The 16,012-nt window shown below is 44.6% G+C and overlaps 1 protein-coding gene across 1 annotated transcript; it reads left to right on the top strand.

Annotated features, from left to right (window-relative positions):
- Positions 1-12,007: 12,007 nt before the first annotated feature.
- LOC120914440 (N-acetyllactosaminide beta-1,3-N-acetylglucosaminyltransferase 3-like) lies at positions 12,008-13,282 on the top strand. Its single transcript, XM_040325133.1, has one exon. The coding sequence runs from the start codon at positions 12,079-12,081 to the stop codon at positions 13,213-13,215; it is 1,137 nt and encodes a 378-aa protein (XP_040181067.1). The 5' UTR covers positions 12,008-12,078; the 3' UTR covers positions 13,216-13,282.
- Positions 13,283-16,012: the final 2,730 nt, after the last annotated feature.

The raw sequence follows: 16,012 nt of genomic DNA, 5'->3' as shown, positions 1-16,012 counted from the left end.
GGATTTGTGCTAAATGGGGGTAACATTTGCGGGGGCATGGGGTGGGGGGAAGAGGACTGAACATTTCAGTAGACTCGATCAGCCACTGGCACAACTGACACTTCTCATTCAATGCAATTACCATCCCTTTCACTGTTTACAAAAAACTCAAGCCTTAAATCAAATATCTATGAAAGCAATCATTTTCTGATTACCTGCCTATAAACATATTGAGGAGAACACATACAAAGGAGTCAAAGTATGATGGGAAAAAATAAATGGAAAAAGATCTGCATTAACCCTAGACAACAATATGTTTAGCCTTCTATAACTATACTACCGTATTTGCCGGCGTATAAGACGACCCCCTATTTCTCCAGGAAAAATGTTGGTTTTGGGATATACTCCCCATATAAGACTACCCCCTTCCTACTAGTCTGTCTGGAAGCTGAGGGGTAGCCAGAACAACCGTTGACAGGAACAACCGCTGACAGAAACAGGCATTTTTCAAATCTCACTGTGCCATTACATTACATTACGTGCCTCACTGTGCCATTACATTACATGCCTCACTGTGCCATTGCATTACATGCCCCACTGTGCCATTCCATTACATGCCCCACTGTGCCATTCCATTACATGCCCCACTGTGCCATTCCATTACATGCCCCACTGTGCCGTGCCATTCCATGCCCCTACTGTGCCATTACATGCCTCCACTATGCCATTCCATGCCCCCACTGTGCCATTCCATGCCCCCACTGTGCCATTCCATGCCTCCACTGTGCCATTCCATGCCCCCACTGTGCCATTCCATGCCTCCACTGTGCCATTCCATGCCCCCACTGTGCCATTCCATGCCTCCACTGTCCATCACATGCCTCTACTGTGCTGGCCAAGACGATCTCCCTACCTTATTTTTTTGCTGCGGACATCCATGTTTCAGGCTGCGGGCATCCATGATTCAAAAGCCGCGCCTCCTCCTCAGACTGTTCCGTGATAGGCGGAACGCTAATTTTCCCAGCGGGGCCTCTGTTCAGTGTTCCGCCTATCATGGACGTCCTCTCGTCCGAGGATGAGAAGGCATCCGTGATAGGCGGAACACTGAACAGAGGCCCTGCTGGGAAAATGAGTGTTCCGCCTATCACGGAACAGTCTGAAGAGGAGGCGCGGCTTTTAAATCATGGATGCCTGCAGCCTAAAACATGGATGTCCGCAGCCTGACGGAGACAGATCCGGCGTATAAGACGACCCCCGACTTTGGATGCATTTTTTTGCATCCAAAAGGTCGTCTTATACGCCGGAAAATACGGTATATAGTCCTGTAATTATATTCTGGGGCACATTCATTAATTCAGCTGATTTGGGGCCGTACTGCAGCCAACCCGCAACCATGTGCAATGCAGCGCAGTGGTGCTGGCTTTTAGGGGGTTAAAAAAGCCGCTAAACTAGCCATCAAAAAGCACAAACAGCCTTGACTGCGATGTCTTGTTTTCTTTTCTGACCGATTTTCTGAGATGCAATGAGAAAAAAACAGCACCCAGGGATTTCACAGTGGAGCCTGGGATGAAGCCACTTGTCTCAAGCAGCATACATATCAGTTTGGAAAGATTGCATATAGTATGGTGCTTTTATGTTAGCTTTGACTTTTGTTTTTTTTTTTAAACTTGAAGGACCAGGGAGGACAATGACTTCTTTTAGGATCAGTCCTACTAATTTCACCTTCCTGTAGTCCCACCTCCTTGTTTCCATGTAATGAGACTTTGCCTTCTAACACACACTTACCCAGTGCAAGAACTGCAGTCAACAGCCTCTAGCAGGTAGGTGTTTCTTTCTGTTATACAGCATACATTGATGGAATAACTGTACCTAACCTACATATAATAGCGAAAACAAAGCAGTCCATTATTGATGAACCATTAAGAAGCTTCTAATGAACAAGTAATTCAGAATAGTAATTCAGAACGTGTATAATATAGAAAAGTTCAAATTGATAAGAATGCCTATTTTTCCAATTCCTCTTTGTTTTTTGTTTTTTTTACCATTGTACAGATTGAATGATTTTAAAGTGTATTTTTGGTTTTCCATCTATTCATTTAGAATGCACCATTTATTGCGACCCTTCATTAAAATGTATAGCTGTTAAGACATGAACCCAGACTCGCGCTTGCTCCAAAACTTTGCCTACTCATCAGATTCACCTGCAGTAAATGTATAACAAATGTCACATTCACTGCTTTATAGTTATGTGTTTATCAAATTCTGTATTGAGCATGCGTTTTGATGCGCTCCAAGCGAAAAAAATAAAAAATGCAGCAGGTTGTTTGTTAAAAGCACTGACCGCACTGGTGTGAACTAGCGCTACATTGCGCATGCAGTCTGAATGCCAGGAATTGGAAAGCATGTGGCCCTCAAAATAACAATGGGGGGGTTGCTGTGTAAATATTCAGTTATTCCAGCAGCTGCTGCTGCTTCAAAAAATTTCTGATATAGTGTTTATAAACAATGTTCAAAAAAAAAAAAAAAGGATAGAGAAATACAAAGTAACAGTTATTTGTGTATTTATGCCTTGTACACACGATCGGAATTTCCGACAAGAACTTTTTCCGTGGGAAAATTTGAGTACCAGCACTCAAATTTTTCTTGGCGGAAATTCCGACCAAAAGCTCACATCGGACTTTTCTTGTCAGAATTTCCGATCGTGTGTACGCGGCATTCGTTTACCCTAATCAGCCCTAATTAACTACTTCTTCCCCTTCTCCCCTTAGTATTATTTCCTGCATTTTTTTTATTTCTATTGTTTCTAATTATTAAAGTGGAGGTTCACCCTATAAAAAATTTCTAACACTACATCCAGCCCAGTCCTGCATAAAAAATGACACTAACCTTTTTTTTTTCTTTGCTGTATATAGCGTTTAGCAGTGGAATTCACCACGGCTTCCCGGGTAGGGAATCACGCGGGAGTGGGCGTTCCTATTGTCATGCGAATTGATTGACATGCTAAACGACGGCGCACACAGCGCGTCACGACTTCCCGAAAGAAGCTCGGGTCGGCTCGGTTCTATTCGGCGCCGGTGCGCAGGCGCCGAATAGACCTGAGCAGACCCGAGCTTCCTTCGGGAAGTCGTGATAGAAAGTCGTTTAGTGTTAGAAATTTTTTATAGGGTGAACCTCCACTTTAATATATATTTTTTTAAATTATTCGTTTAATTGTTTGTTTTTGTTTTCTTAGGTTGTCTATATCTTTCCAATACCTTTGTCTGCAGTAGCACTATTTTTAACTAACACTGATCAAGATAGAAAAAATGTGTTTCTTATTTTTCCATTGCGCACAAGTCTACCTTTTAACGCTGTGACAACAAGGCGCAGAAATGCCATTATATATAAAAATTCAAAAAACTCCTTTTCACTCGTATGCCATGTACACTCGATCATTTTCCGTCATGAAAAAAAATGTAATTTAAAATGATCGTGTGTGGGCTTCACATAATTTTTCGGGTTCTGAAAAACGACAATTTTTTTTTCCGAACATGCTGCATTTTTTAACGACGTTTTAAACAATGTCGTTTGTCGGGTTGTAAAAAATTATCGTGTGGGCTAAAACGACGTTAAAATCCCGCGCATGCTCAGAAGCAAGTTATGAGACGGGAGCGCTCGTTCTGGTAAAACTACCGTTCGTAATGGAGTAAGCACATTCATCAAGCTGTAACAGACAGAAAAGCGCAAAACGTCTTTTACTTACACGGAATCAGCTAAAAGCAGCCCAAAGGCGAATAGAACTTCCCCTTCAGAGTGCCGTCATACGTGTTGTACGTCACCGCGCTTTGTTCATCATTTTTCAAAAACGATGGTGTGTGGGCAACGTAGTTTTTAATGATGAAGTTGGAAAAACTGCATTTTTTGGACAAGCTGAAAAACTTCATTTTTTTTTCATGCCGGAAAACTACCGTGTGTACGCCGCATTAGATTACCCTTATCAGCCCTAATTAAGTATTTCTTCTCATTCTCTCCTTAGTATTATTTCCTGCAATTTTTTTATTTCTATTTTTTCTAACCACTAATATTTAAACTTTGTTTAGCTTTTTTTATTCTTTTTTCTTTTTCTTAGGTTGTAAATATCTTTGCAATTTCTTTGTCTGCAGTGGCCCTATTTTTTACTAACACTGATCAAGGTAAATAAAGTGTGTTCACTTTTTTTTAAACATTTGAATAGATTGCCGCACCCAAAAAAAAAAGAAGAAGATATGTATTACTTTGCTCTCTTAAGTAATGACAATTATCAGGTCAGTAGCAGAAATGTAAAAACTGCTGTGGTCTATAAAGGAGTACAGGTGTGAGAGCTGAAAGGGTTAATGTACCTTTTCCCCCCAAAAATGATTTAGTAGCACTGACATTTTCCCAACAGATTCCAATTAAATCGAATAGGTTATTTAATTCAAGTCTACTAGTCAAGACTGGCTGAGTAAAAACAATACATTCTCCAGGTAGGTATGATTTTATCTAGGCAGATAATAATGGGAAGACAATAATGGGATTGTACATAATGCAAATTACAGGTTAAGGGAGAAGCTTTTAAAAAGGTGTATGCAAAACAATGTACTTCTGGTACAGAAAGGATGTGAATGCCACACTGACAATTAATGTAAACAATACAATCCTGCATAATACTGTATAATAAGAATAGAACTAAAATCTAACAAAAACATGTTTACTTTTGTAAAGAATTGTAAATAAAACCGTATCATGTAATAATAATTATTATGTAGCACCCTGGAGTTTAGGCAGGGTTGCTCCTCAAAATTTACTTGCCAGGAGTAGTTATCCTGGTTGATTGTTATGCTGCGTGCACACGGTCGGAATTTCCGACAAGAAAAGTCCAATGTGAGCTTTTGGTCGGAAATTCCGCCAACAAAAATTTGAGAACTGGTTCTCAAATTTTCAGACACAATTCGATGCATGCTCGGAAGCATTGAACTTAATTTTCTCGGCTCATCGTAGTGTTGTACGTCACCGTGTTCTTGACAGTCGAAAGTTCAGAGAACTTTTGTGTGACCGTGTGTATGCAAGCCAAGGTGGAGCGGAATTCCGTCGGAAAAACCATCCAAGGTTTTTCTGATTGAACATCGAATATTGTGTACGCAGCATTTGAGATCTTTTGATTTCTTCCTAAGTTTGGCCTTTTTGCACTTTTTTCTTCTACCACTAGGTGGCATGGTACTTGGTGGTAATAGATACAAGAACAGCAATGCAAGTTTTCTTGAATCCCTTGGCCTGCTGGGAGAACCTATATATTTGGGTGGAGTCAGGTGATCTGTGTTCTGTACCACCTGGACGGCTGTCTGGGTGGGTGTGTGTTGTATTGTCCGGGCTGCTAGGCTGGAGATTGGGCCTATCCCGGGCACATCTGGCTGCCAAAACAATGGGGGTAGTGGCGCTGTAATCAGGTATGCAAGGCAATATGTCCGTTGAATGATAGCCCTTTTATGTATTATACAGCGTTGTGTCACGCAATGGGAGAAATTGGAATGGGGAATGGAAAAAAGTCCTATAGATTAAAATAATACAGAGTCCATGTTCCAGGGCAAGCCTCCAGGGGGAAGATGAGAGCAGGCTCCAAATATGCAAAACAAAAGAAAGAAGGCGCCACCAGGTCAGGAACAATGTGATTTTAATTTTACAATAGGTGCATTATCCACTTACATTTAAAATTAGAGAATTCTGCATACAAGTCCTTGCTGTCCCATAGGTGGCGATCATCTGCTGCAGATGTAGGCTGTGATGTTAAACTATCCCCTGGGATCTACGTCAGCTGGAAAACCAGGAAGTCCGGGCGATGTGTGCACCAAGAGTGAGGCTTGAGACACAGACACAAACAGCGTGGGAGCGCGATGATGTCACGGGCAGCGACATATCGACGACGTTTCGGAGCATGCACCGTAGGTTGCTAGGCGCACTCCTTTTTCAAACATCTCCTACGGTGCATGCTCTGAAACGTCGTCGCTCTGTCGCTGCCCGTGACATCATCGCGCTCCAACGCTGTTTGTGTCTGTGTCTCAAGCCTCACTCTTGGTGCACACATCGCCCGGACTTCCTGGTTTCCCAGCTGACGAAGATCCCAGGGGATAGTTTAACATCACAGCCTACATCTGCAGCGGATGATCGCCACCTATGGGCCAGCAAAGACTTGTATGCCGAATTCTCAAATTTTAAATGTAAGTGGATAATGCACCTATTGTAAAATTAAAATCACATTGTTCCTGACCTGGTGGCGCCTTCTTTCTTTTGTTTTACATCTGGCTGCCAGACTGAGGGCCTATCAAGAAGCAGGAGAGCAGCACTGGGTTGGGACTGCGGCTTACGGTCCAACCAGAAGTGATGGTTCTGCTGGTCGTGGTCGGAGGTAGAAGGGAAGCTGTCGCCACTAAGGGGCCAACCACCTTATTACCAGGGACCACAGAGATTTTCTAAAACAAGTACCGGAGCAGCATTCTCACCAACCGGGGACGGTGAAGAATTGGGAAACTTCAGTGGGTATCAAGCCAGGGACCCAGCCAACGGAGGTGATGCTTGCAGAGAAACCATATGTGTCAAGCCAGGGACCGAGTAGGCCAGTGGAGTGAAGCTTGAGAGGTATCTAGAGTGCCAAGCTAGGGACCCAGCAGAGAAGCGGGGATGATGCTTGAGGAAGATGAAGATTTACAACTCCTTTGAGAGTTCCCTTCACTGGAACTAAGTGTCAAAGCACATTCCCTGAAAAACAACCTCACATCATAATTCCCTCTCCACCAAATGATTTGGACCAGTGCAAAAAGTAAGGTCCATAAAGACATGGATGAGCGAGTTTGGGGTGGAGGAACTTGACTAGCCTGCACAGAATCCTGGCCTAAACCCGAAAGAACACCATTAAGATGAGTGGAGACTGCGAGCCAGGCCTTCTCCTCCAACATCAATGCCTGACTTCACAAACGTGTTTCTGGAAGAATGGTCAAACATCCCATAGACCAGTGATGGCGAACCTTGGCACCCCAGATGTTTTGGAACTACATTTCCCATGATGCTCCACTACACTGCAGAGTGCATGAGCATCATGGGACATGTAGTTCCAAATCCCAAACATCTGGGTGCCAAGGTTCGCCATCACTGTCATAGCCACACTCCTAAACCTTGTGGACGGCCTTCCCAGAAGAGTTGAAGCTGTTATAGCTGCAAAGGGTGGGCCAACTCAATATTGAATCCTACGGACTAAAGCCTGGTACACACAATCGGATTTTAAGCAGACAAAGCGTAGGATTTGTGTCCGAAGGGTGTTGTATTGCCTACAAATGGCAAAGAATTGTCAGCCAACAAACACGAAACTAAATGGTTTTTCAGCTCTTTAGCGCCACTTCTGCTAGTGTTGTGTTATGGTGAGCATTGCTTCTGAGCATTCGTGTTTGTACTTTGGATTTTTGTCCAAAGGACTTGTGTCCACACGATCGGATAATCCGACAAAACACATTTGTTGTCGGAAAATTTTAAAGCATGCCATCCGACATTTGTTGGCAGAAAATCCGACAACAATTGTCCAATGGAGCATACAAACGGTCAGATTTTCTGACAACATCCTGCCACCACACAATTACCGCTGGAAAATCTGATCGTGTGTACGAGTCTTTAGACTGTGATGCCATTACATTTTGTGTGTGTAAAGGCAAGCGTCCCAATACTTTTGGTAATATTGTGTATGTTTATATGGAGCTCTTCACATCCTCTTTGTACCGCTCAATCAATGTTTCTTTATATGACTTAAAGGGTTTTTAAAGGATTTTTTTTTTTTTTATCTTAATAGCTTGCTTTACCTTAATGCAGTGCTGTTTTCATGTCCTCATTGTTCGTTTTTGCTCTCAAGTTGCTGTAATTCTTCTCTGATCTCCACACTTCCTGGTTGTCTGTTTCCTGATAACCACAGTGCTGGGAGCTTTCTCTCTGTGGTCACTAATCAAGGAGGTGTGATTACTGTGGGCCGGATTCAGAAAGAGATACGACGGCGTATCTCCTAATACGCCGTCGTATCTCTGAGTCCGGCCGGTCGTATCTATGCGACTGACTCAGAGAATTAGGCGCATAGATATCCCTAAGATCCGCCAGGTGTAAGTGTCTTACACCATCGGATCTTAGGCTGCAATTTCAGGCTGGCCGCTAGGTGACGCTTCCATATGTTTTACACGAGGAATATGCTAATTAGGATTTACGCCGATTCAGAAACGAACTACCGCCCCGGCGCTTTTTTTTTACGTCGTTTGCGTTCGGCTTTTTCCGGCGTATAGTTACCCCTGCTATATGAGGCGTAGCTAATGTTAAGTATGGCCGTCGTTCCCGCGCCGAGTTTTGAAATTTTACGTTGTTTGCGTAAGTCATTCGTGAATACGGCTGGACGTAATTTACGTTCACGTCGAAACCAATGACGTCCTTGCGACGTCATTTAGAGCAATGCACACTGGGATATTTTACGGAAGGCGCATGCGCCGTTCAAAAAAAACATAAAAAACACGGGGTCAAGACAAATGTACATAATACACGCCCCCAACATCCCCATTTGAATTACGCGGCCTTACGCCGCAACACATACGTTACGCCGCCGTAACTAAGGGCGCAAGTTCTTTCTAAATAAAGAACTAGCGCCCAAAGTTAGAGCGGCGTAACGTATCGGAGAAAATAAAACACGGGAAGAGATGAAATAGTCATATCAAGATTCGGAAATGCCGCTGTTTTATTTGGCAACATCTCCAGCTTTACAGCTCTTTATCAAATGTCTAAACTTATTAGCTGTGTGGTTTGGACTGCTGCCCAGTAAAACAGATGTAGAATAATGGTTTACCACCAGTAAGAAATTATAACTATAATAATAAAGCAATCCCTCAAAAGAAGTATACACAGAAACTAAAGCAGCGTTCTGTTTGCAAAGTAAAGGTTCACTGAGCCTAAAAAATAGGAGGCGGTGGAGGCAATTTAATCAAGAAATACTATGCTAGCAACTAACCCTGTTATTTTTATTTTTTAAAAGGGTTTTAAAAAACAAACAAAAAACAAACATGTTATACTTACCTCCACTGTGCAGTTCGTTTAGCACAGAGTGGCCCCGATCCTCCTCTTCTGGGGTCCCACGGCGGCTCTCGCGGCTCCTTCCCGCAAGAGCTAACCCCCTCTGAGAAGCGTTCTCCTGAGGGGGTTACCTTGCGGGCATGCTTCCGTGTGATACACTCGGCGGCCATAGCACCAAGTGTATGACTCGGCCCCGCCCCCGGGGCGCCGCGTCATTAATTTGATTGTCAGCAGCGGGAGCCAATGGCTGCGCTACTATCAATCTAACCAATGAACAGCCGACGGACCGTTTGGAAAGCGACGTGCAGGAGACTTCTTTCCAGCAAGGTCCAGCGTCTGCCGGGCCTTTCTGCCGAAAAATCCCCTGTGCGCATGCGCGGCTGCTGTCAGCGGCTCATTGCAAGGGGAATATCTCCTAAACCGTAACCTACAGATAATCCTTATTATAGGCTACCTGTAGGTAAACGTTACAAAAATGACTATTTAATCACTTTAACTCTCCCTCACACAAGATTGGGTATTCAGAGAGACCTCAGGTTTAACTCATTCATTTACATTCACTTTAACCACTTGCTTACTGGGCACTTTCACCTCCTTCCTGCCCAGGCCAATTTTCAGCTTTCAGCGATGTCACACTTTGAATGACAATTACGTGGTTATGCTATACTGTACCCATATGACATTTTTACCATTTTCTTCATGCAAATAGAACTTTCTTTTGGTGGTATTTAATCACCACTGGGTTTTAAATTTTTTGCTAAGCAAACAAAAAAAGACCAAAAATGTCAAAAATAAAATAAAAAATGTTTTCATAGTTTGTTATAAGATTTTGCAAATAGGTAATTTTTCTCCTTTATTGATGTGCACTGATGAGACGGCACTGATAGGCTGCACTGATGGGCACTGATAGGTGGCACGGATGAGGCTGCACTGGTGGACACTGATCAGGTGGCACTGATGGGCACCACTGAAAGGTGGTACTGATGGGTGGCACTGATGGGCACTAGTAGGTGTCACCGATAGGCAGCACTGATTGGCAGCACCGATGGGCACTAATAGGTTGCACTGTTAGGCACTGGTAGGCACTGCTTAGCAGTACTGATGGGCACTGGTAGGCTGTCAGTGTGTTCCAACTTTAAATTTGATCTCCAAAACAAATATAAAATAATGCAACCTCCAATTTATGCATTTATTAAAATGTCTTTGTATTTTAAAATCAGCTAGGCTAGTACAGTCAGGGGCGGACTGACCATTCGGGCACTTGGGCGCTGCCCGGGGGCCCTATGCCACTAGGGGGCCCCATCAGGGTTGCCAGCTTCAGTAAAACCAGGGACAGTATGTAAAAATCGGTGTTTTTAAAAAAATCCCAAGATTATAGCTGCCCCGCCTCTCCAGTACCTTTTCAGTGTGTGTATGTGTATTCTGTGTGTGTGTATACTGTGTGTGTGTGTATACTGTGTGGCCCCATAATCTATTGCCTGGGGGCCCCATAATCTCCTATTGCCCAGAGTTTTTGGGTGTTTTTTTCCATCAAAAACACTCAAACGTGGCTAAAGAGAGTAGAGTCCGCACAGAGGCCCCCCTTACATCAGAGTCCGCAGAGAGGCCCCCCTTACATCAGAGTCCGCACAGACCCCATATACATCAGTGTCCGCACAGACCCCATATACATCAGATCTGATGTAAGGGTTGTTCTGGGAAACTTGATTTAAGGGTGCATGCTGTGGACTATTGTGTAAAGAGGGTCTCTGCTCACCAAAGCCTGCCCCCTCCCCTTTAACAAAGTCCACAGAGCACCCCTTTTTATACACTGGGAGGCAAGAGAGACTAGAGAGGGTGAACTTACCAGGATGGAGGCTGAGGCACAGGCAGGCTGTCTGATGCTTTTTTGGGTTCAAACTTCCTGTCCAGTGCCCACACATGCCCGGTGAGTGTGAGCAGGGCAGACTCAGAAGGAGAAGGAGCAGATGAGCTCTATCTCTCCTCGTGTCTGTGCAGAGAGAGAAGGGGATGTCAGCGCTGGTGTGCGCTGAGGCTGAGCTATGTGTGAGACGAGACATAGCTCAGCTCTGCAGCCATCTACCTCAGAGCTGACACAGGCACGGCTGCACAGTGGGAGGTGAGCAGCGGCCGTGACCTGTGTTAACAGAGCTCCAGCAGGCATATTCCTGCTCTGCAAAAACAGCATTTGGTAGTGGCGGCCGGTGGCTGTGCATAGTGTCACCAGCCCGGGGGGAGATTTCCACCCTGCCCCCACTGCCAGCCCTCCCCTGGACTTACCTGTAGGTAAAGATCACAAAGAGGACTTTACTACCACTTTGTATATTACAATTACTAACAGTGCCAAGCATTCACGAGTGCCCAGGTGCATGCTGCCTAGCATGCACGCTATTGTGTCCATGCATTCTGGTTAATACACATGTGGTAGTGACCTTATGCACAGAAACATGGTATGCACTGTACTGGAACGTACTGAAAAAACACCTTGCAGTCACTGACCCCCCTGAGCCCCCGTTTTACTTACCTAAGCCCCGAATTTCCGAGGGAGCGATCCTGCGTCGTTGTCCCCATGCCTGAATCGGCTCTTCATTGGATAGATTCATAGCAGCACAGCCATTGGCTCCCGCTGCTGTCAATCAAATCCAATGGGGCGGCCGCCGGGGGGGCGGGGCCGAGTCATAAAATCGGCGGCTATGGACGCTGATTTCATGCTACGGGAGCGCAAGCAAGGTACCCCCCCGGGAGAGAGCTTCCCAGAAGGGGTTAGCTCTTGCGGGGAGGAGCCGCCGTGTAACCCCAGAAGAGGACGATCGGGCCACTCTGTGCAAAACGAGCTGCACAGTGGAGGTAAGTATGACATGTTTGTTATTTAAAAAAAATAAAACTCAAAGCTTTAGTGTCACTTTAATGTCAGGTGATATTTGAGCCTGGCTTCACCATTGGCGCTTTAAGTTTTAATTTAGATACAGTTTAATAGTGTTTTTTTTTTTCTTTCTTTTTAACCCTGACAGTGTCAACATGGGTCGATTATTGGCTAAAGTGGAAAGTATGCTGCTGCTGTGCCTGGGTTTTGTTGGACTTCTCTTCATTATGCATGGAAGGTTAGATGATGTAGAAAAAATTGAAGATCATACTGTCATCCCATCTCGCGTTACATGTGTCTCAGATGAACCAAAAAAAATGAAATGGATCTCAAGCTGCAAAGAGAACTCATCAGTAGCAAGTATTATTGGTTTTTCAGCACTGCCGATCCACATTCAGGACTTCTTGAGATATAAACATTGCAGAAACTTTTCACAGATCCTTAACGCACCTCAGAAATGCAATGGAAGAGCTGCATCGAAAGGGGTATTCCTGCTCCTTGCCATAAAGTCTTCTCCAGCAAACTATGACAGGAGATCTGTAATTCGTCAATCTTGGGGTAAGCAAGACGACTATAATGGTGTCCATGTGAAAAGGATTTTCCTGTCAGGGACATCCGAGAACAGACATTTGCATCACCTTCTAAGAATTGAGAGCGAGTCATACGGTGATATCTTACAGTGGGACTTTCGTGACACTTTTTTTAACCTGACTTTAAAGCAATTCCTCTTCTATCATTGGCTAGAAGAATATTGTCCAGGAGCTCATTTTATTTTCAATGGGGATGATGATGTATTTGTCAACACCTTCAACGTAATCACCTACCTACGTGAACTGAGAGCCGATAGTCACCTCTTTGTTGGGCAACTGATAGCCAACGTTGGACCTATTCGCGATCCTGGCAGCAAATACTATATCCCCACACAGATCACCAATTCCAATTCCTACCCAATGTATTGCGGGGGCGGCGGAATACTCATGTCCCGCAGTACTGCTCATGTCATTTACAATAAATCTCTGGAAATACCGCTGTTCCCAATTGATGATGTGTATCTAGGCATGTGTCTGAAAAAGGCTGGCCTTGTCCCAGACTCTCACATGGGAATGAGGACAGTAGGTGTGCAAGTGCCATCAGCCAAACTGGATTCTTTCAACCCATGCTATTACAGAGAGCTGTTAATGGTACACCGCTTTGTGCCATACCAGATGCTGGTCATGTGGAAAGCTGTACAAGATCCTCAACTTTACTGTGGACAGAAGCTCTCTTTATATATAGACACGCAAATGGGTTAACAAGATAAAGCAGGGCCGGCCCTACCATGGGACCCGATGGTACCATTGTACCAGGCAGCACTTTCAGGGGGGCAGCAAATTTCCTGCCCGCACGCCATCCCATTCCGCCAGCTCCGCTCTCCACTCCACTGTGGGGCTAATTGCCGCCCGACCGCTCCTCCCGTTCCGCTCTCCGCTCCACTGTGGGGTTAATTGCATGAATAGAGCCATAACAGGTCCTTTTTATACTCCTATATACATGTATAGAGCCATGATAGGTCCACTTTAGTTATCATGATATAAAATAATGGATGTGGGGGCATTTTGGTGAACGTAATTTTTTTTTTTTGGGGGGGGGGGCAGCATTTCATTCTTAGTACCAGGCATGTCTTGGGCCGGCACTGGATAAAGGGATATTTTTTTAAAGTTATAAACTGAAAAAAAGATATGTGATATTTGTAATAACATGTACATTGCACATGCCACGTTTCTTTACTGTATACTGAGGCTTTGCTTTATGCTTTGCAGTGCTACATAATGCATTTGTAAGTGGCTCATATCTGCAGTAAATGCAGAGCTCACCCTAGTGGTTCATCTACACCAGGGGTGCCCAACCTTTTGAAGCGCGAGGGCCACTTAAGATACTTGGTAACTGGTCGTGGGCCACAATCAGTGGAGCGAGTGGATGGCAGGTCCATGTCCACTCTGCATATGCAGAGCGGACACAGACACAGCCGGATCATATTGGAGGTAGGACACAAGTCAGTTTACATCGGCCACTCCTTAGAGGTGAATGGAGGGTCCAATTGGACCATGTGAAAGGGGCCCATGGCTGCTTTCACACTGATAAGCTGCGGCTTACCTATGAGCTGCGGGTACAACGCAGTGTACCTTTTGGCTTTTCTACACTTTGCAATAGACTTCAATTGTATTCTGCAGGTTTGTTTTACTTTTAGAAATCTCAAACTCACAGGAAATAACAGAAGTCTATGGCTCAGTGCAGGTAACCTGCAGGTGCACTGCTCTGCATCTGCAGATTAGTTTGAAAGCAGCCCAGTAACTACTGCAGAACAGATATGCCCATATATACACTGTTAGGTAGATTCACGTACAGTGGAATAAAGTTACGGCGACGTAGCTTAGTGTGTTTAGGCTACGCCGCCGTAAATTAGCTAGGCTAGTAATGATTCTAAATCAACTTACCTGCTAATCTACGGCGGCGTAGCCTAAAACGAGCGGGCGTAAGGGCGCCTAATTCAAATTGGTTGGAGGGGGGCGTGTTGTATGGAAATGAGGCTTGACCTCACGTTTTGTGACGTTCTTTGCTACTGCGCATGCGCCGGGCGCCTACATTTCCCAGTTTGCATTGCGGCTTAGTACGCCCTACGGGCCTATTGATTTCGACGTGGACGTAAGCGACGTAACTCCCGATTCGCGGACGACTTACGCAAACGATGTAAAAAATTTGAACCTCACGGCGGGAACGGCGGCCATACTTTAACATTGTTATTCCACCTCATAGGTGGAATAACTTTAGGCCGCCTAAGGCCTTACGGAAACGACGTAATTCGACTGCGGCGGGCTGGCGTACGTTCGGGAATCGGCGTAAAGCTCATTTACATAATCTACGCTGGCCGCAATGGAAGCGCCACCTAGCGGCCATCCGAAAAATTGCAAGCTAAGATAGAATGGCGCAAGCCGTCCTATCTTAGCTTTGTTTAAGCGTATCTCTGTTTGAGCATACGCTTAAACATACGGCGGCGTAGATTCGGAGTTAGGTTGGCTTATCTACTGATAAGCCAGCCTAACTCTTTGTGAATCTACCGATGTGATTTTAGTGATAAACTGACCTTTAATAACAATATTCTATTCTATTCCATCCCAGAGCAGGAGGTCGCGGGCCACATCAGAGGGCTCCGCGGGCCACATGTGGCCCCCGGGCCACTGGTTGGTCACCCCTGATCTACACATTTCTATATTTGATACAATATTACGGAAGAGAAATCATATAAAAATTTGAACGCCACAATAACTAACTCATAAAATTTGCTCATCGAAATACATTTACTCTTTAAAACGGGATGAAACCTTCTTTCTACGTTTTTTTACAGCCACCATCCCACTATTCGTACTATTAAGCCCTGTACACACGGCCGGGAATCCCATCAGGAAAAAAACGTTGGTTTTCCTGACCGGATTTCTGGCAAGCTTGGCTTGCCAAGATGTGCATACAGATGGCCAACGCAGTGATGTCATAGACTACGACGAGCCGGCACTCGTCACATTCGATGCCGTTGCCGCTATCTTACTACACCCCACACAAAACTTGTATGCTACCGCACATGCGTCAAAGTCTTATCGAGCATGCGCAGGTTTACCATGGACAGGTAAGCATACAGACAACGGTTTTCTCGACAGGAAACACTCTGCCGGGAATCCCGACGAGAAAATAGAGAGCCAGGTTCTCTATTTTACCGTCTGGATTCCCAGCTGTTCTCCTGATGGGAAAACTTCTAGGGAGCATACACACGGCCGGGATTCCCGGCCAAATACTCTCCTGGCAGTTTTCCTGCCGGGAAAACCAGTCGTATGTTCAAGGCTTTAGTCTGATATACTAAGCTGTCAAACGTTTTAAAGCAGGCTGTATGTAAACCCCAATAATGCACTTTTCGCAATTGCTCAATTCCTTTGATTTCTCTACAGTTCTAGACATGTTCAATTTGTTTAATTACAAATCAAAATTCAAATGACATTTGTGTTATTTAGAGATTCGGATGTTTATGAATCTCTGAATCAAAATAGCAACAAATTTCAATGA

Source organism: Rana temporaria, chromosome 9 (genome assembly GCF_905171775.1).
Source record: "Rana temporaria chromosome 9, aRanTem1.1, whole genome shotgun sequence".
NCBI lineage: Eukaryota > Metazoa > Chordata > Amphibia > Anura > Ranidae > Rana > Rana temporaria.
Note: the sequence above shows the minus strand (reverse complement) of the source record. Positions and strands in the feature narration are given on the sequence as shown.

Bases quoted from the DNA above. Each gene is read 5' to 3' on its own strand.
- LOC120914440 (XM_040325133.1), top strand. From the start codon at position 12,079: ATGGGTCGATTATTGGCTAAAGTGGAAAGTATGCTGCTGCTGTGCCTG.